The 22,017-nt window shown below is 41.3% G+C and overlaps 1 protein-coding gene across 1 annotated transcript in view; it reads right to left on the reverse strand.

Moving 5' to 3' along the window:
- The window catches only part of TM9SF2 (transmembrane 9 superfamily member 2), a 28,473-nt gene extending 13,864 nt beyond the window's left edge, over positions 1–14,609 (reverse strand). Inside the window, exons 1-7 of the mRNA XM_082043719.1 lie at positions 14,271–14,609; positions 10,101–10,168; positions 8,866–8,959; positions 8,018–8,145; positions 3,468–3,597; positions 1,736–1,860; positions 720–831 (exon numbers count right to left, since the gene is read on the reverse strand). Of these exons, the coding sequence (XP_081899845.1) occupies positions 720–831; positions 1,736–1,860; positions 3,468–3,597; positions 8,018–8,145; positions 8,866–8,959; positions 10,101–10,168; positions 14,271–14,399 (786 nt within the window). The 5' untranslated portion in view covers positions 14,400–14,609. The remainder of the gene's footprint in view (positions 1–719; positions 832–1,735; positions 1,861–3,467; positions 3,598–8,017; positions 8,146–8,865; positions 8,960–10,100; positions 10,169–14,270) is intronic.
- Positions 14,610–22,017: the final 7,408 nt, after the last annotated feature.

Consider the following 22,017-nt stretch of genomic DNA (forward strand, 5'->3'; position numbering starts at 1 on the left):
TAAAGAGACCCAGCTCCCTCAGCCTTTCTTCATAAGGGAGGTGCTCCACTCCCTTAATCATCTTGGTTGCCCTGCGCTGGACCCTCTCCAGCAGTTCCCTGTCCTTCTTGAACTGAGGGGCCCAGAACTGGACACAATATTCCAGATGTGGTCTCACCAGGGCAGAGTAGAGGGGAAGGAGGACCTCTCTCGATCTACTAACCACCCCCCTTCTAATACACCCCAGGATGCCATTGGCCTTCCTGGCCACAAGGGCACAGTGCTGGCTCATGGTCATCCTGTTGTCCACCAGGACCCCCAGGTCCCTTTCCCCTACACTGCTCTCTAATATGTAATCTCCCAACCTATACTGGAACCTGGGGTTGTTCCTGCCCAGATGCAGGACTCTACACTTGTCCTTGTTAAATTTCATCAGGTTATTTCTCAGACTTGGAGCTTGGATTGAAAAGTAATCTACCAGACAACATAGGTAAACATGGAAAGTGTGATCCTTTTAAAAAACACATATGCATTTCACGTGCAGTGTGTGTGTGGGGGAGTGTATGCAAAATTTTAAACCATGATGTTAAATCCCAAGCCACCTCTGATCTTTCAGTTCGAATAAAGTTTTTAAATCGCAAATTAAGTATTCTGTGATAATTTTAGTTGTCCATCTTTGTAATTCAGAGTACTAACGCATGATTTTAAGAGGCAATTACCACTGAAAGCTTAGTACTCACGTGAAAAGAAACTGAATACGTGTAAGCAATTTTGACTTCGCCATTGGCCTTATTACTTATATCCATAGGTACTCCTGAGCAGTCAGGCTTGTCTGGATGAGTATGCTTGTAACTGCGGGAAGAAAGACCACAGAATGAAAGTTACTTCACTTACAACACTCTTAAGAAATAATTCATTCACCTTACACAACCACCAGTTTCACCTAGGATTCTTCCCTTAGATATGAAAGTTGTTCTTAATGCCTCATAAATTTCAGAACTCATAAGGAATGTATCATAAGCACAAGACTTTTTGATAACTGAACTTTCGAAACAAAAGTTGTCTCTTCTAAAGACAGAACTAGAGAGAACACAGTATCTAAAGCAGAACACCAAAAATTAAAGAAGCCCGAGTACTGCTAAGAACCTCCAAAACACTCACATAGTTACAACAGAATTACTAACTTCTGTCAGAAAAAAATACTTTAATCATGATGGTGGACTAACAATGCAATAAGCTCAGTTATACCAAGAATACAATAGAAAGACAACATTCTAAGAAATAATAAACTAGACATCAGTCATGCATAAGGCATATAGACACCAGAACAACTGACAAGTATATTTTTGAAATAATTTCATCCAAATTTTGATTGCTCAAGACATCAAGTGTTGCACTCTCATTACCCCTGCCCCAGGCACTGGTGGCCTACTCCGTCACAAGACAAAACGTTCTCCAGTAGGGAAATGATGGTTATTTCACCAAATTGTTTTTTTGTTTGGTTGTTTTTTGTTTGTGGGGTTGTTTGTAGTTTGTTTGTTTGTTTTTCTCAGATAGAAAATAGTGCATGAAGATCTATCAAATTCGGAACGAACTCATGTTAGACTGTCCTACATAACACTACATAAATCAACAGGAAAGCTAATCTACAGGTCACATATCTGAAAATGTTTTTGACTAGCAACAGGTCCCCAAATCAAAGCAAGTACCTTGGGATAGTCCGCTGTTTGGTGACAAGTTATTTCCAAGTACTAACCTTTTTGGTTCAAGTTTAGCAGCAACTAGTCTTGCTGTCCGAGCTTCGTTTTCCACAACATGGTAAAATATTTTTATGTCAACATGGTTGAAGATATAAAAAGTATCTTTTTCATGAAATTCTGACTGCAATGATAAAAATATGTGTTAAACAATCAAAAAGATAAAGACATCCAAAAGCTTTAGGCAGAAGCTTATGTATGATGTTTTTAGACTGTGTAGTTTTTCTATCAAGAAGTTATCCTACTAGATTAAGGTGGGATTCAGCGAATACAAAGACAGTAAAGCCTTGAATTAAAGCCTTGCATTAAAAAGACAAACTAGAAAAGTTAATGCTAACAACAGTCTACTACAGTTGAAGTGTAGAAAAATGTATTTAAATTTAAAATATTTTTATAAATATATTAATTAAAAAATTAAATAAGTGAAGATGTCTCATTTTATTTAAGTACGAAACTGGATAGATAACTATGTGACAACTTTTATATCAGAAACATTTCATAAGCATCAGCTACTTTAAAACAACATGTATATTTTTCATAGATTAAACAGAACCTTCCAAGATAAACAATGCAAGTAATTGCTGTCTGTGACAGAACCACCTTGACATTTGAAACCAAAGATGCACAAGGATGAACTGCAAGCAGCAGCCAAGAATGCTGAATACAAATCTCAGGTGAAGGGAAAGATCAGCTTGGAATTCAGTCAGTTAAAGAGGCTGTTAAACCACAAGCATTATGTCTACTGAAGGTCTATTATTATAGTACTTCCTCAGTGTCCTATTCCTACCCCTTTCTACAAAGCACCCTCATTGTAAGAATGGTTATATAAACAATGTGTTCATCTGCAGTCTTTCAGTTATTCTTTCAAAGGCTATTTTCCTTTTACTAAAAACAAGTATTTAAGCAAGATGAAAAAAATACTGCCAGGTGACATATTTGATCATAAACTTGTTTCCAGCATCCATTCATACTGAGTATCTGAAGCATTACAGAGGAAAGGAAACAAAATTCAAAACTGCAGAAACAGTTGTCTTTGGTAAGACTTATTAAGTAAAACCAACCATTCTGGTAAAACCAACAACCTATTCCAGGGGACCTCTCCATGGAAGAGCTCTGCAGTAATCTAAAGGCAACCGGGATTTTCTATTGCATTCTTATCTCCATAATGCTCACAGTGCATTTATCTGGACCTCCACCAGTTAATCCAATAGATCTGTCTCTCACAGGAGGAGATTTGTTCACTCAGAAATCTTATATTCTGCCTTCCTTCATTAACCCACACAGTTTCAGGGAAAGCAATCCTTCAGTAAGTATTAATTTCCATGCAAATGTACAAACACATCTACACAAACCCACGTCCATGAAAGCACTTCTATCCCACAAAAATGTAAAGACCAAGCCTTCACCTGTTTAGACTTCTTAGGCAATGAGGGATGACATGTTCTTATTCTCCTTTACTCTTTACATGCACTAAATGCTATTCACGTTCATCTCTTGCCCTTATCTTTTAGAGCCCTTTGTATTATGCAACAGAAGTGACAAAGTTTTTGCACTTAGATGATGCGTACAAATTGTGGTACTTGCAGAGATATCAAAACATTTACCTAGTTGTAGGCAGCAAGGCTTCTTAAGATATCAAGGACTCATCATAGAAACAGGACACAGGAGAAATGCCAGTCTTTAAATCAGTAAAGAGGGGACATTTAAAAAAACATAACTGCATAAACATACATTAATAACGCAGGCATCTTTTGGATGGCCATCTTCTGTAATATAACAGCCAATAGGAAAACCAGGATTGCAGAACCTCTGGCCATCTTCAACATCATAACACCAGGTCACAGGCATGTTGTCTACAATCCTGTAAATGGCACAGTGACATTTCACAATCTTTCAAAATAAACAGTGTAATGGAAAGAAAACCAGATTAATATTCCTCTAACTTTGCTATATTCATTATTGGAATGATTAACTTCTTTCAGATCTTAACCTATGGAATTACACTGATTGCCAACCCCAGATAAAAGCATGTAGCTCTTCAAGTGAAACTTTATCTTTTTTGAAATAAATAAATTTATTCAGAAGATTGCTTGGAAATAGGAGGCTTGCTCTGTGACCACTAAAACATTTTGTTCACTGGACTGGTTTCTGAAGTCCCCTTACATAAAACTCTCTCACTCCAAAGTCCTAAAAAATTAACATTTAATTATTTTGTCTTTAAAAATGGCCAAAATAATCCACTAAACCAACTAAAATTAACTTGATAATTAGAAGTTTAAGACAAAACACAAAATAAAGAAATGTGCCTACACACATATAGGTATTATTAATTCTCCAGCTTTCTCCTTGGTCTTCCACTTAAAAATACATTTTTCATGACAGTCTTTAAACTTTTACTTTGCATTAAAGCTAAGGTACAATATTATTTTTTATTTTTTCTATTGAAGTGAATTCCTGACCACTAATCTCAGTTGCAGTTCCCTGAGAGCATGGAATACTTTAATTAGATGGTTTACATGAGCAAAAAATTGTAAGCCACCACACATTTGGGAAAGTAATCACTTTCAAACCTCCCTCCATTGTCTATCTTCTGCCTTTATATCACCACCTCACAAGGTTTATATTCATATTACCTAAAAGTCCCGAGCCTAGTAGGTTTATGGTTAAATTTCAATGAAAAATTTGTCAAGTAATTCCACACCTCCATGAGACGTTACAGAAAGTTATAAGACGGTTAGGTTAGAAACAGTATCCAACATGCTACAAACAGTACAAATGACAAAACAAAAATTACATTTAAACATGGAGAAAGATACCCAACACAGCCACCTATCCCTTTGTAAAAGAAATAAACCTATATCTTCACGTTTTAACTAGCTGAAAGATAAATCCCAAAAGAAAATCATTCAAAGAAGACTAAAAATTCAGTAGCTGTCCTTAGAGCAACCTTAATTGTTCCAGGGAATGTTTTTAACAGTCTATTAATAAACTTCACGCACAATATGACACAACTGCCACTTTTTGTGCATCACTAGACCAGAAAAGGACATCTCACTGAAAGTTAACACATTTTTTGTAACACCAAGCTACTGAATATCCGTCTAATCATTATAACCACTATCTCATTAATGTGAACAGATACCTGATAATACCTCATTAGGTACTTTTAAATACCTAATAAAACATGGGAATTACGACTTCAGACAACAACAAAGCATTATTCTGTTTGTTGTGTATTGTAACAATCTCTGATGTAGCACTCTTTTTTAAAGCACATCAATAGATGGGGGTAAAAAGGGCAGTACATGGTGCCTTTGTACACAAAATATAAGGAGATTAGCATCACCCCTACCATCCACTCCTAGACAGAAATAATAGCCATGTTCATGGCTCACACTGACACAGTGGAAAAGGTGAAAGACAGACCATCCAAAAACAGTTTCCAGGTTTTTGGGAGATTCCAAAGACTACCACAGATTTGCAAACAGCACAAGCACCAGCCAAATCCTACCCATTTCACCACGCTACTATGTGGCACAATTTAGTTGCTGATATGTAGCTATTCCAGGTGCAGATTCATTACACTTGGGCCATATTTGGAATTTTACCTCCATAATATATGCTCTCACTTTTGTTAGTATTTTAATTTCATAAACAAAAGCAGGTAAAGAACTAACCTATTGCTTACAAGTTTGGGTGGGATAAAGGGCTTGCCTTGCATCTTTTACAGTAAAGACATACTGAGCTGCCCTCAAGCAGCAATGCTGGAACTAATTGATAGTTTAAGCATAAACCATTTTTCACATTTAATCTTCAAATTTAAAATGACTTGAAGTTATTACACATGTGGGGTAAATAAGCTATACAACAGTCTTCTTACATGCCTTTCAAGAACATCTGGTGATGAACACTGTCAACCAAGATAACAGTATAGCAGTCGAGTCCAATTGAGTATGTCAATTCCTAAGCTTATTAAGTGGCTTTTAAAATGTTGAAAGTACTTTGCACTATCTGTGTTCCCCAGGAATTTTATGATAAATTGAAGCTGGATAATAAACCCTTATTAAATCCTCACTTATGCTACCTTGCTGATCCCTGTACAACATACCCCTGTATCATATTCTTGGGCTATGCATCACTCATAACAAAATCCAGCCACTTGCACTTCGTGAAGCTGTGGCTGAGAACAGTCATTACCGTAACAGGCATAAAGAGGAATTCTAAAGTGTTTGAGCAGTGGACCTAGCAAAAAAACCAAACACAAACAGAAAAACAAAAACAAACAAACAAAAACAAAACCCAACCAACCAACCAAAAACCCAAAACAAACACAAGCAAACCCCCCCAAAAAAACAAAACAAAACAACAAAAAAACACCAACAAAACACGTAGAAGTATTATTTAAAGAACTAAGAATGTAAGAATAATATGTAAAGAAAATGTACAGAGTATCATAAATTTAAAGGGAAATGTTCACATTGAAAACTAGAACTACATCTTGCTAAAATCTGAACAGTCCTATCAAGTTAGTTGGATAGGCTAAAAAAATATACTTAAATACACAAAGTATATTTGTAATATAATTTAATCTAAGTGGGGTAAAAAAAAAAACAGTGTAAAGTACTTTTCTGTGTGATTAGTTTTACACACTTCTGTTCCAGTTTCTGTTTCAATAGTCAGCTTAATTTTTTTTAGGAAAGCCCAAAACTTCATCTTTTTAAAAGAATGACAGGATCATAATCTTGGGAAACTATTTTTCATTTACACACCAAAGCATACACAAACTTTGGAAGCTGAAGCTTTATGACACACCAACATGCATCAGTGAAATTCAAAGTGGTGCAAATATTATAAATATTTGCAGTATCTAATAGGTATAAAGCCAAATCCAGCATGTCTGAAGCTCTACTTATTTCAGTATTAGACATATACACTTCAAATCCCTCCAAAAGTAGCGGGGCCTTTAATGGTTTCTTTATTACTTCCTGGTTCACCTACATAAACATATGGCTATTGCCTGAGAATCCTTCTGACCTAACCCATCAACTTTAAACTATACTAATTTTAAAGAGGTTCCCAGGAAGATTTACATCAGTGAGCCACAGTTTATCCCTGAGAAGGGATAGCCCATATCAGTTCCCAAGAGCAGTAGAAAACTCACTCAGTGCCCTTCCAGCACCAGTGGCTGTTTGAAAACTGAAGAAACAGAATGTGACATTAAAGAAAAACATTTAATGGCAGAGGCAACATTCAACATTTCACCTGCATTTTTACACATATATCCAGAAAGTTTAATCTAATTAGATGAAGACTGAAAACTTTGTTTCTGTGAAGCAGGAAGCACATATTTCAAATCATATGGGCAACATTGGTTAATTATACTCACATATTACGTGCAAAAACATGCCATAGGAGCTCTGACAACTTCACGCCCAAGTTGTTTCTTCTCTACACTTGAACCCAATGGCTGCTGTTAGCACAGCACACCAATATGTGAACTGCTATACAAATACAGATAGCATGGCTGGGTATTCCCAAGTGTCAATGCGGAGCCTGTTAAACATTTCCCAGCTCTTGAAGGTTGGTGCAGAGCATGGCTACATCCTAACTGAAAGTCAGCATGAGATTCATATGCGTTCGGCCTTGCCCCACCCTTAATGCCCATCAGAAGAAAACCTCAATGTCCAAGTAGAAACAGAGCCCCAGAATGCTCCAAGGTGACTCAGATGGTTACAGAGGGACTGACAGAAGATAAAAAGACCAAGCGTTTAGATGTTCCCCAAAATTACTTTAGTAATTAATTTTCACTGGCCACCTTTCACTTGCATATTCTGTCAGAGAAACAAACTCTCTCAGAACCGTCTCTCCTTGACACAACACTTGAAGGGGAGTGCAAAGCCTCCCGAGGAAAACAAAGACAACGCAGCAATAGAATGAAGGTCCTTTAAGAATTTTCTCAAACTAGGGCAGGACTAACTTATACACTTACAGGTGCAAAGAAATAGCAATAGTTTACAGTAAGCACAGAGACAGCACAAAAACTGCACAAAGCTTTATGTTTGGAAACAGACTTGTTTCCATTATACCTGGTGCTTATCTTCAAGTGAATGAAATGTTTTATGAAGTCAAACAATATAACATCTTTCCAAGAACAGAAGGGGAATAGATTCAGTGGAAATACTTAGTGTTCAATCTGTATTAAGTTGCAAATACAAAATGATAAACTAAATTATCAGCAACACACTAGACTAGCCAATCTATGAATTTTGATATCAACTTACCAATGATGTTGATAATTCAGTAGCATACTTTTTTTCAAAAAGTCTAATTTCTGTTTATCTTCTGGCTTTGTGGTATCATACGTTTTTGTACAAACAGATGTACATGTCTCCCTGTTGTTAAATGTGAACTAAGGAAAATGAAAGACATGAGCAAAAAGGTTGTTACAAACATTGTGTAATTTCAATATTTAACAACTTTCCCCTATACATTTATAAATGCCTACACCGATACAATAAAAACACCTAACAAATTACCAAGACTATGTATATTAACCCTCCAGAGAAGATTTTTATATAGGTGTGTGCTATAAAATCTGCCTGTGATCACTGTAGGAGCCCTACACTAATAGCTTCTTGTTACCAACTGAAACCTGTTTTCTGCAATGATTTACCAGATGAGTCATTTGACCTCATAGCAGCAATGCTGTCCCAGGTAGATTCTATTGCTAACTTTCTCTCCTACTATACGTGATGGAGAAGGCGAGAGCTTCAGACATCAGAAAAGACAAACTGGCTAAGACCATTTCTAATTCTTCTATTTACAACTGTAATATTTTCAGATCTGGTTCCAAGAAATAAGATACTCAATTCCCTCTAAAAATAGGACAGCTGAGGTGCAAGACGCTTGTTTTGGCAGGTTTCAAGGAGAGAAGACAACCTCTACAGCTTCATGATGCAAAGTCCATAGTTACTACTAGGTTAAATTCACAGATTTATATTGTGTAGAATTTCAGATTTTGAAGCCTTTTGAGATAAAGCCCTTGTGAAAATGATCTTCAAGATTCTGTTCTCCTTTGATTACATCTGAATGCACATATTACCGAACACCCCCTTGTCAGAGAACTAACCCTGTAAGGAGACGGTTCTATCCTCTCTCCAAACAAAACCTGGCCAAGGTTTTCAGATGGACGCTTCTTTCCTTCTGCTTGACAAAAATCAAACCTGAATTAGAGAAAAGACATAAGTTAACAGAATATTCTCAGCTGCAAATATTAGACCTCAAACAGTGCTCCCAAACCAACACCTTCATCACAAGAAAAGCAACTATACAGCTTTCCTTCTAGACAACAGTTTCTTCCTTGAACCTGCAAAGTGTGAAAGTCACAGTCTCGCTTTGGAATAAAAACAAAACAAATGCCACAAAAAGAATCCCCAACAATTAAATCTCTTCATCGGGCATTTCAGAACTCAGTTTGTATTAAACATGGTAACATAAAAGTTTCCTTAGGTAATTAGAAGTTTCCTATTTGCATAGGAATTTTAGCCAGAAACTAAATCTACTCCTAGAGTTCTATGACAGCTCTGAGAGAAAAAACATACACACCAGATCCTTTGCGGGGTGGGGGGGATAATATAATAAAAGAAAAAAAAAGTATCTACACACACATCCACACAGCTCCTTTACAACAAGCACTATTAAACAAACAGCTTACTGCAGTTTTATTCACGAACATGTTTAAAAACACATCTTCCAAGTGTTTGCAATCAAATTTCAAGTACATCACATTTATGTCCATTTACATGCAGATATAACTAGTGCTTAAGCTCTTGAATACTAACAGTCAAAATATTTTTTTAAGCAACAACTTTACAGAGTTGTACCAGGCACTGATATGTTTTGTGCACTCCTATGATGTGTACCAAGAAAACATTCAACACCTCATTAAGATAATTGATGTGAAGTTCACACCTCATTGCCACTTTAACTCATCTGCCTATAAGCTACTTAAGACAGCAGTAATTCTTCGATCTATAAAATGACAACTAACATAGAAGAGTAAATATACATATATATACACACACACACACTTTTTTTAACCTTTAGTTACTCTAAAGCAGTGCTTCAACCTACATGAGGGCCTATGAATCCACGCACTCCTGCTAAAGTATGTGCCAAGACAACCAAGAAGAAAGAAGCAATCATCCAGTAAAAATTCTATATTTATAATCTTTTGTTATCAAAACAAATAGGCACTCCTCACTGGGCAACTGCTGTAGCAAGACGTAGATGATACTTTAAGATAAATTAATCTTTTTGGAAGAAACATCAACTAAAATGACAAAAACAGTATAATATACTTACGCAGTATATTCGTAGGGAAGGACAGACTCTACAGAGTCAAGTCTGTTCACAAACAGCTCGATTCCAGACTGAAAGAGTGGAGATAATCAGCAGTTACTTTAAAGCACTTCTTCAATTCTGACAGATATATAAAAAGATTTCTGTGAATAAGATAAAGGAATGCTGAAAATGTAGTATCTGTGTAATTATACGTCTTGTATAATGAACTGTATCTGCTGAGAACATAAGTAAAATACTATATAACCATCACAAAAGCAGCGACTACATCACAAAGCCACTTTAAGGCTAACATAACCACTTAAACTACAAGATAGCAAGGAATCACACACAAGAATAATATAATTATCACGGTTGCCTGTGTTTTAGTTTAATGTCCCAAGTTAGAGCCATGTTAGTCATCACCACAACTTTTGTGTAATAAAAGTCTTAAAAGAACATGAATAAAACTACGGATGAGATCAGTACTACTCCCTATAATTAAGCTGCTTCCACAATTTTATCTATGTAGCAACTGAAAACTGAACTATGAGGATTTAAACAATGTATTCAAACTGATACACTATTTTAAGTTTGAACAGAAGCTCTTTCCAAGGAGAAGGCAAGGATATCCACATTTACTTTCTTATAAAAGTTTATCAATAACTCTAGCAACTCTTGAGCAAGAACCTGAAATTCAATCTGCTGTGGTTTCAGACTAGTTTGGCCTATACATATTAATTACAGTTGGAATAGTCTGCTGCTAGGGAAAGGGAGAGGTCTCACAGTTTTCCCTTTTAGTCTCAAAATCCCTTATTTTAGTCCCACAGTCCCAATACATTTCAACTGTTTACCTTATGCCAGTTTTTGCAGTTATCTGCTTGCACAGTAAACCAATTAATCTGGCTAAAATAGCAAAAGACCCAAAAAAATTGATACGAGGAGTTTTTAGCAGTAGAGCAACTGAACTGCCTTACTGTGCAACCAAGCAGCAAAAGGAACATGATTGCTTTCAAGAACAAGACCCCCCCCTTTCAACAGCAAGCCATCTATTTTCTCACCATGAAATCAACAGGAGAGCTTTTCCTCCCTATGAAAAGTCACTCAAGTTTAGCCAAAGAAAGAAATTCTGGAGAGGGGAGAAAAAAAATTAAAAAAGATGGAATTGTTCACATATACCTGTAGCTCAGATACTTCAGCCTGGTGCTATGCTTTATCGATACACTGTACTTGTCCACGTGCAAGTTAGGATGCAGTTCCATGAGACACGGGCAGCTGTGAGCTGTTAAACTGACTTATTAAGTGAAGACACCTAACTGCGCTTCTCTCCTCTGCCCTAAACCATGCAGACCTGCTGCTTACCTCTGGGTAGTATATGCTTGTCATAATTCTGTAAGCCATTTCAACTCACTAACATTGCAGAAAACTACCCTGACAAAAAAACCCAAAAAAAACAAAAACAAAAACAAACAAACAAAAACAAAAAAAAAAAAACAAAAACAAAAGAAAAAGCTGGATCGTTTTCTGCCATTAATAAGCTGAAAAAAAGGATTTAACAAATAACACAGGCAGAACAATACAGAGGACAGGAACATATTGCCTCGAGGAAGACAGGAATGAAATCTCTCACTTTCAGCAGCAAGGAATTAGACTGCCTTAGCTGGTCACAGAATCACAGCCTTAGATTAGCTGTTTTTCATTGAAGCAGAAGATTTACTTGAATGCTTTGATTTCTATAAGAAGTATACACATTACTGCAGATCGGCATATTTGATAAACAATTTCCCATATGTATGAATCCAAAAGGTATTTGCCATTGTATTTTTTTTAAAAACTGAGTAAGGATTCTTAATATTCAAGCAGGAGTTACTATTTCAGTCTGCAGATCACATTCTGTTTCTGACGATATTCCAACCAGGAACAGGAAAAGTAGGCAAACTGAGTTTGCCCAAGCGGACCAGTAGACAGCTTGGAGGAAGGGAGAAAGAAATGAGTCTCACCATTCTTGTGCTGGTAGCTACGTGTCCCACTAACAAGTTCATATCCCATCTCACCAACAGAGAAGACAGGAGATCCACAGAGATTATAACAGATAAGTAGCACCATTTAGAGATCCAGTCTGTGGACCTAAATCTGCAAGTCAGGGGAACACTCACTATTATTACTAATATCATAATCAATAGTAAAGATTGTAAGAACTCAGCAAGAACACGTAAAAAAATAAGGTAGTCCAGTGAAGCTTAGTTTTACCCACTTACGTAAATATGATGATATAGCAATTATAACAATTATCGTTTTGTCTCACCAGGGACCAGGCTACATTCAGTTGCAGACTACATTGAGAGAAATATACAGGAAGAGCGATTTCTACTTCTCCATGTGCCTGTGTCTCAGTACGTGAATTGGCTAGCACGAGGTAAAGGAATATAAGGGATGGCCAATTTCAGAAAGAGATTTTTGCAATAATACACCCATTGAGGTTATACTAAAATGTTCAGCTAGCCACTGGTGGTAGGTTTACGCAACTCGCTTCACATTTACAAAATGATAAATTCTCAGGATAAGGAGACAAACATTTCATATACATTATATGAGGGAAAAAAATACAGAGACATCTGATAAAGCCCAGTCCGTAAGTGTCTCAGGTTGGTTACAAAAGACAGAAGGCAACCTGGCTCACCTGACTTGAAAAAAAAATAATCTTTCTGCCACAATCCTAGCTTAAAGTAGGAATGATTCAAACATATTGTTTTTTTTCAGATATGTGTAAAACTACAAACTGCAGCTTGAAAGTCTTAGCCTGTATTTGAAGAAAAAAAAAAGCCTTAAGAAGGTAGTGCAGCTGTCTGCTTGGATACTGAGGTAGAAGAAAAGTAACTCAAGTTTCTTCACGATTGCCTGAAAAATGTTTTAAGTGGGTACTTCAGCACACTACTTGGATGTTTTCAAGGCTTGCTTAAACAAAGGTAGAGCTGAGCTGATCTAGTGCTGGCAACAGCTGTGCTTCAAGCAGGAGGTTGGACTATGGGACCTCCCAAGGCCACTTCCGAACACCATTTCTGACAACCTATAAAAGAACGTCCATAGAATGTTTTACTACTACAACAGAAGCGGCATGGAAACAAGAGTGAAAAAATCCACAGCTATGTGTTAGGTGCAAGATTTGCCTGGTCTGAATGGAACAATACACTTAAAGAAGGGGAAGAAAAACATTTATAGCAACTACACCTTCATTACACATTTGTCTTATTACCTGCTCTACTGATTCATGACAGCAAATAAAGTCAGTGCAAGATGTTTACCAAAAGCACGCTGTTTAAATACTTTTATTCTGAAGAATCGTAGACTAGTATTTCATGTAATACAGAAGCTGAGATCAGAGAGTGTGAGACAGTCACTTCCAAGAGCAATTTGATTGTAAAAGTGATTGGTCATTCAAGTACTAAAGCATGGTCCAGCGTAATCTCCATCACAGCAGAAGCAAGCAACTTCTAAAGCTCACCCAAAGGTTCAAAGACTATTTCAAGTACAGACCCCCTACCAGCCAACATCATTACGAATAAGTAATTTGGTTACATGAACTTCGTTTGTCACTTCTGTAGGCATAAAAATAACTTTAAACTTCACTTGAGACCCTGGGGCCTGGAAGCCCCAACGCTTCAGGTTCCTGCAGCCAGGAGAACACAGCAAAGAAAGTGTCACTGCGTGTTTGCCTTGGCTTTGTATCTGCTCGCAGCCACCAGCTGTTCGCTCCTGACGAGGATCGCACACAACCCGGCACGACCTGCCACTGCGATTCTTTACTTTTTTCCAGCTTTCCACCGAATATTTCAAAGCGCCCGACAGATAAGCGGCCGGCGCTTCCCATTTGCGCACCGTGACCGCCGCTCACGGGGTGAACTGACAGCCCGGCCCTTCCCGGCGAGGCACCGCGGACACCTCACCACTGGCGATCACTGGGGGAACCGAAACTCGCCCCAAGTCCCCGGCAGCCCCCGGGGACATTCGGTACGTCACAACCAAGCAGCTACAAATCCTCCATAAAATAAAACAAAATAACAAAATAAAGGGCCCTCACACAACCCCCACGGCAGGGAGACACAAGTCAGGCCGCGCAGCAACGCGAGCCCCCGGGGCGGGGGCGGCGCCCAGGCCTCCCCTCAGCGCGGCGGCCCCGGTCCCCCACGGGCTCACCTTGCACTCGGGCGTCTCCTTGTCCTTGTCGCAGAAGTTGACGGGCGCCAGGCCCGGCAGGTAGAAGGCGGCGGCGGGGGGCGCGGCTGCCGCCAGAGCAGCGGCGATGAGGAGCCGCCGCAGGGCCATGGCGGGACGGCGGGGGTGGGGGGCAGCGGGAGCGCGCGGAGGAACGGCGGCGGCGCGCGGCGGCCTGCGGGGAGCGGGTAGAGGGTCCCTGAGCGCCCCTCGCGCCCGCAGCGGCAACAATCGGGGCTCCGGCTGCTTCTTCTTCTTCTTCCTCCCCCCCCCGCCCCGACGGCCGCCACTTCCGGCTTCTCGCGCGCGCGACACGTCACCCCGCGCGGACCTCCTGACGAGCGCGGGGGGAGTGTGGGGGGGCGGGGCCGGTGCACGCGACGAGCCGGGCCGGGCTTCCACGCGTTCCCTTCCGGGGTAGCGCCCCCGCTTGGCTACTGTTGTCATGGCAACGCGGCGCTCTCCGCCCGCGGCGGGGCGGGACCGGCCCCGCCCTCCCACCGGCCCGGGCCCCACCAGGCCGCCCGGGAGCGGCGCGGGGAACGCCCGCGGGCAGTGCGAGCGGCGCCCAGCGGCCCTTTGGGACACCCGCCCGGGGCTCCCAGCGTGGCCTGGTCCCGGTGGGGCTGCGCTGCCTTCGCGGCTGCTCACAGAATCACAGAGTGTCAGGGATTGGAAGGGACCTCGAAAGATCATCCAGTCCAATCCCCCTGCCGGAGCAGGAACACCTAGATGAGGTTACACAGGAATGTGTCCAGGCAGGTTTTGAATGTCTCCAGAGAAGGAGACTCCACAACCTCCCTGGGCAGCCTGTTCCAGTGCCCTGGCATCCTCACTGAGAAGAAGTTTCTCCTCATTTTTAAGTGGAACCTCCTGTGTTCCAGTTTGCACCCATTGCCCCTTGTCCTATCATTGGTTGTCACCGAGAAGAGCCTGGCTCCATCCTCGTGACACTCACCCTTTATATATCTGTAAACATTAATGAGGTCACCCCTCAGTCTCCTCTTCTCCAAGCTAAAGAGCCCCAGCTCCCTCAGCCTTTCCTCATAAGGGAGATGCTCCACTCCATCATCTTTGTTGCCCTGCGCTGGACTCTCTTCAGCAGTTCCCCGTCCTTCTGGAACTGAGGAGCGGTCCTTGCTATTTTTTATTTTATTCTTCCTTTCCATTTTCAAGGGTTCCACTATGGACGAACTGAACTGGGGACTAGTCCCGCCAGTGGATAAGTGGAGTTAAGGAATGACAGACAGACAGGTGTTGGCAGTGGTGGATGTCTGTTCCAGCTCAACATCCAGAACAACCTGTGTCCGCGTTTCCTCCACGTCAGTGATGGCTGCTGTCATGTGGCACGATCTACCAAAAAAAAAAAAACACCAAGAAAAAAGCATATGGAAGGGGCAGGCATAAGGAGTCTATTGTTTTGATAATGTAAGGAATTTCTCCTTACTTTTCCTATTCCATCGTTTGGGCTTGTGCAGCTTTAGAAACTCCAAACAACAGCCTTTAATGAAAAACTGCATTTATAAAAGTTGCAGCGTTTCCACCAATTCCCTCAGTCTCACAGAATCTTTGATTTCCTTCTGTTTATCACAGGGTTCGGGGAATAGACCCATTGCTCACACAATGTTATATATCGCCAAGGTCTTAAGGCAGCTGGTGAAGCCAGCAGGGAACGAGCAGGGCTGTCCAAAGGGGTGTCGGGTCTGTGTCCTATAACGCAGCGTACAGGTGCCTGAGCAAGCGATACATGAGGCACCCGGCCACAGTGGCAGGGTGGAGCTGCGGGTGGATTACTTCACACAGCGCCTGGCCAGATACAGTGGTGAGCATTTAAGCACCTAGGCCACAAAATGTACTCCTTAGGTAAGGTTATTTTAATATATTTTAAATTTATTTTCTACATTACATAAGCCTTTCTTAGTTTTATATAAATATATGTTGATTTATAACATATTATATACATTAGATATTTCTGAACTCTCTATATTTAATTGTTCATCTACCTTTCTCACTTCTAGGTCTAATTCCTGCTTGTCTCATCCTGTAGATATCCTAAGAGCGCAATTATAAGATCAAGCCCTGTGACAAGCGCAGCTGGAGAAGAAATCCCAGTTCCCTCTCTTTATTTAAAATTACTCATTGTTAGGGTAATCAGGTTGTAAATGACCCAAGCTGAGTTTTTCTTCTGCCACAGGGGACTTCAAACATCTCTCCCATTTCCCAGGTTAATATTCCAAGCAAATTACTTTTGTGGGCCTAATTCCATTCCTTTGCAAGAGAGAATATTTAAAAGCCTTTGCCCATTTAATCCATGTCTTCCTTGAGAACGCTTCAAAAGCCGCGCAGTGAGAATGAGCTGCGGTGTGCTTTGTGTGCTTTTGTTTAAATCCCTTGTCATAATCTGCAAAACCTGCTGACTCAGAGCAATTTTGAGGGGTGCTCTGCCAGTGGGTCCAAAGAGCATTTCAGTGGAAGTGATGCCGTACGCTATTATGCTCTCTGCTCTACAAAGGTGATGTGGAAAAACAGTTTGTAGGCTGTGCTATTAATTCAATATAGCAACTCTTTTGGAGTAGCTATAACCATGGGTTATAACCCTAGGAATAGCCATGGTCCTTGAGATCTCATTTCAGCCTGGGCAAAACCCATCTATTCTAATTTAGTGAGAACTTCAGTGGGAATTTACTTGATAATTTCTCATCTCAGATTCCCCTGCTACGGGTTTTACAATCATAGGTTACAATTCAGGGGGTGTGGTTTTAGTACAAGAAGAACAAGTATCACAGGTTCTATCATGAGAAGTTCCAAGGTCATGCAAGACTAGGAAATAAAACACAGGAAAAATTACCGTTTTAGAGATTAGTGAACCAACAGAAGCCAAAGCAGAAGAATAGCCTGGGTTTTCCCTAAGAAATTCTTGTGATAAGAAAATACAAATGTAAGACCATAGGGTGTTCAGAAACTGCTGGGAGAATAAGTGCCATTTCTTGAAAAATGTTACTGCTCTTTTTTTATCAGAAACTGTTGTGAATGACTTGCTATTATTGTGGTGGTTCTCAGCTTTTGCTGCCAATTTCTGGGCTGTGAGGTGTGCCTCCTTCTTTGGGGGATCCACAGCTCTCAGAATGTAGTTCTTCATTTCAGAAACAAACTCCTCAAAGTCTCTTATATCCTACACATCAGTGGCCAGTGTCTTAGTGCCTTCTTGCAGCACATTCTCTCCTTTGCCCAGGGGCACTGAAACTCGCTTTTCTCACTATAGTGCCTTAGCAGCCAAGTTGCCAGGCTGTTCGACTTGCTGTGTGGAACAGATAAATACTTCTTGCTGTGGAGGGGGCAAGGACACAGTTAAGTTTGCCCCACTACAAGCTTTACGGCCACAGGTTACAATTCAGCCTGTGTGTTTTTAGTACCAGAAGAGCAGAATAATACTCTGCTGCATAATGTTTAGGGTGCTAATTGGATACAACTGACATCCACTTTACTGTTAATAGCTATTTCAACATTATTTTTAAAAAATATAAATAATACATAAAATATAAACTATATGTTTGCAACCTGGAACCCAAATCTCCCTTCTTGCAAATGAGTTTCCCTAACACTGAAAATGGAGAGCTTTGTAAATGAGCACACTCTATTTCTCTCCTGAGACAACCAGCACTAATAACTTAATGACAAATTAAATATTTGGGAGAAATCCCCTGCTGTCAAGGAGGCCTAGACTGGTAGTTTGGTCATTTTTCTAGGAAGCAAGAAGTATGTGCGAGGACCTCATCAGGTGAAGGTTGAGTTAAAGTCCCAGATGGCTGTACTAATGATGATAACTGGTAACACCTGCCCCTTCCAGCAGTCTGAGAACTCGCAGATGAAACAACTGAAGGATTACGGTTTGTGAAGCTTGATGCTACTTTGGCCTGAGGAGATTTAAGCAGCGCAGTCCTGCTAAGGATAAGGTGCTTCTATGAGTGATCAGAGGCCAACATTTAGGGTTTGAGCCTGAAAATGGGGGAGGCTGTGTGCGTCCTCAGTGAGGTGGCAGCAGAGCATGGTTACAGCTCTGTGCCTCCATTGTAAGTTAGGCACATCGAGTGCCTTAGTCCTTTTGTGGATCCAAAGCTGCCTTGGCAAGAGGAACCTGCCATCTACCACATAACCTGTGGGAGTGGCAGCAGTGGGCGCCTGGCAGGAGCACGCCCAGCCCAGGCAGATGGATCGCAGCATCGTCTGCAAGGCACCGGGCCAGAGATCCTGCTGGTTTTTCATCCCCCTTCCCCAAGGCATAATCCTTCTTCGGGCAGGTGTCGGCCCCCTGCAGCTCAGGGCCATTGAAGCAGCGGTGCTGCGATCTGGGAATACTCTGCGGGGCTTGGTGACATATGAGGTGTGCTTCTCCTTCAGGTCAAAGAAGAGCTGCAGCATTACAGGAAAAGCATATTCGCTTGAGCAGCAGCCAGTTCCCTACCTGATTAAACAGTGCAGCATTCAAACAAGTTGCACAGCATGTGTTATAGAAACTCATCTGGTTGTGCCTTTGCTGTCTTTATTTGGGTTTGCAACTTGCAAGTCTGTTTGGTTTGGGGGCTTTTTGGTTTTTTAATCTCTTTTCAGGCATTAGATCCAGCACCTCCTGTAACTTTATGACAAGCTTCAAATTAATATTTAACACAAGTCTTTTTAGGCTTTTGGTATACTGTAGAGGCCTACGTCCTTTTCCCCACTATTTTATATGGGGCTGGAAATGTGCAATCAGTCCAGTACCTGACTCACCAAATTAAAAAAGAGAAAGCGCTGAGTAAAATAGGCAAGAAGCTCTGTCAGGTAAAAACTGCTGCTGAATTACTTCTAAAAGGAAAATGCTGAGATGATTATGCAGCTTTTAGTCTATATTTGAGGCTAAATTCAACCCAGCTGACTCCTTTATCTAGGCAGTGGGGCAGAGCTTTTGGAGAAATGAGTGTGCCAAGAGGGACACAGCGATGCTTTGCAGCAGACACAAACCAGGCTCCTCCAGGAGGGAAGGGGACACACGGCACCAGCCAGTGTGGTCTGGGAGCAGCTGCATTTATGTCTCTCTCCAGCAGTTGCTATAGGTAAGGGTTCTGTGAGGTCCCTGGTGAGCTTTAAACCAGCACAAAAGCAAGTGCAGGAAGATCGCTGCCTGCCTGGCCCATGTCTCCTGTGTTTGGAGCAGGTCTGGTTCGGGCTACGCTAATTTGTTCAGTCCTCAGTGTGTAGTAATATAATTGTTCTTCACGTTAGTACCAATTAGGCATTGGGAAGAAACAAACCTTTATACAGGACTATGTTTCTGGATAAAGTAAAAGGGGAATGTTTTTTGTAGCTCTATGGGCCGCAAATCAATTGAGCTGGTTACCTCTTCAGGAGTCAGTGCAGTCAGTAATAATAGCTTCACTGGGGGCTTAAATATCCAAGTTTATCCAAATTGCCAAACTTAAATACCACTCTTGGTTATCACTAGTTTGTCTCAAATGGGAAAAGAAGAACGCCTATTTTTTTTTTTTTTTCTTTCAAGCATAGACTGTTCAGGATCTTTGACAAGAGTTAAACTAGATTTTGGGGCAAAAAATGTGCATAATAATCTATATAAATTGATTCTAGTTTGTAAGTGGGAGCGCACACACACACCCCATCTGCTTACGAGCACTTAATCCGTGATCACATTTCTCAGATATTCTATCCTTGCCCTGTACCCTTCTGTGGTATGACATATTAACACATGCAATCAGCCATGTTCATTGACAAAGATCTTTACCCAAGTCCACTTCCTGGTGGTGAATTTTGCGCCATTATATAGCAAGTAGTGTTTTTGAAATTCAGATTATGAGAAGCCTTCATGAGCAATGCAGTAAAGGCTGCAGAGCTGATTTGGGATGCAGCTGCTGGAAATCTGGACAAAAACTAAGAAGCTATTGAGGCAGTTAAATCCTTTTGAGACTCCTATTTTTCCACTAATTTCAATTGGGAATTATGTGCCAAATTAGGAGCTGAGTGTTCAGGTACATTGCACTGTGCTTCTTAGGTCTTAATTTCAGTCCTTGAATTTTGTGAATGGTCTGATGGGTATTTTTGGACTCAGAGAAGGAGTATTCATTGTAATGATTTCCCCTACGCACCAGTGCTGCAGGAATTGCTCTGGCACTGCCTGGTGTTCAAGTCTCTAACAAGGACTACGGAGCACTCCGTAAGAAGCACAGTTTAGAACCGGAGTTTCTCAATAATCCCTTCAGTTCCCGGAATTTTATGCCCTGAAGTATGAGAAAGGTTATATGTCGTAACTTTATATCCTGCCTTATCAATATGATCTAACTGCAACTATGACTGTTCCCCTTAAAGGCTTAAGCCTTTTTAGATTGCAAAATATTTTGGTCTCAGGTATGACATGGTATATCTTCACTTGACAAATGACGTAAGAAAAGTCTCCTTGTTCGTTTCAAATTTGGAGCTTTGAATTTCATCCCCTACTCCCTGTACTGAAGAAAGGGGTAGATGGCAGAGCCCAGTTTCCCTACACTGCATCAGCGGGCTTCTCGACTGCTCCTTACTCTAATCCATCTGAGGGAAACATCTTAACCCCGGTGTCAATCAAGCTCTGAGGAATATTCCTATCAACATTTAAAAATCCTGAGCTGTTGAAGAGGTGTCCTCTAATACACAGGACTTTCAAATTGCCGAGAAAGCAGGATTGGGGCAGCGTGAAACTGGAGCGATAGTGTCCCTACCCCTTGGGACCTAACCTGTGCTGAAATTTGGTCCGTGAGAGCCACCAGCCAAAATGATCATAAAATCATAGAATGGTTTGGGTTGGAAGGGGCCTGCAACAGTCATCTATTCCAACCCCCCTGCAATGAGCAGAGACATCTTTTACTAGAACAGGATGCTCAGAGACCCATCCAGCCTGGCCTTAGATTGTCCTAAATTACATTGAGCATCAGGCTGGTACCATTATCAGAGGCCACAGCTGCAAGTCACCTTTGCCCTGTCAGGCGGTGGCAGAGGTGACAGCTCTACAGGACTGTTGTCGCACCCGGTGAGGCAGGTGGGACCATGGGGCATCCTCCCCAGGATGCCACTGGTGGGAAGGTGGCCCAAGCAAGGGTGGGCCTGGCCTCCAGTGGTGCTACGGCCAGGCCACACTTAAGCTGAGCCTTCAACCTTTGGAGCACTGATCTGGGCTCAGCCCCCATTAGCAAGCCCTAGTCTTCAGCCTTGAGGAGACTGAGGGGAGACCTTATGGCGGCCACAGCTTCTTTACAGGGGAGGGAAAGCAGGGGGCGTCAATCTCTCCTCTCTGGTGACCAGTGACAGAACCCGAGGGAATGGCAGGAAGATGTGCCAGGGAATGTTTAGGTTGGACATTAGGAAAAGGTTCTTCCCCAGGGAGGTGTCATGGCCCCAAGCCTGACAGTGTTCAAGAAGAGACTGGACAAGCCCTCAGACACATGGTGTGAACTGTGGGGTTGTCCTGTGCAGGGACAGGAGTTGGACTTGATGATCCTTGTGGGTCCCTTCCAACTCAGGACATTCTATGATTCTATGATTCTATGTGGCTGGTTCCTGCCTCCTCACCGGGGTCAGAGCAAGTGGTTTCTGGCAGGAGGTGGGTGGAAAGATGTGAAAGAAGCAGCAATCAGCTGGTGGCTTGTGCTGGGAGGCATCAGGCAAGTAACCTTGCTGCATTTTACGGCCATGCTTCACCTGCAAGTGCCCG

The sequence above is a fragment of the Streptopelia decaocto genome (genome assembly GCF_964273445.1).
Source record: "Streptopelia decaocto genome assembly, chromosome: 1".
NCBI lineage: Eukaryota > Metazoa > Chordata > Aves > Columbiformes > Columbidae > Streptopelia > Streptopelia decaocto.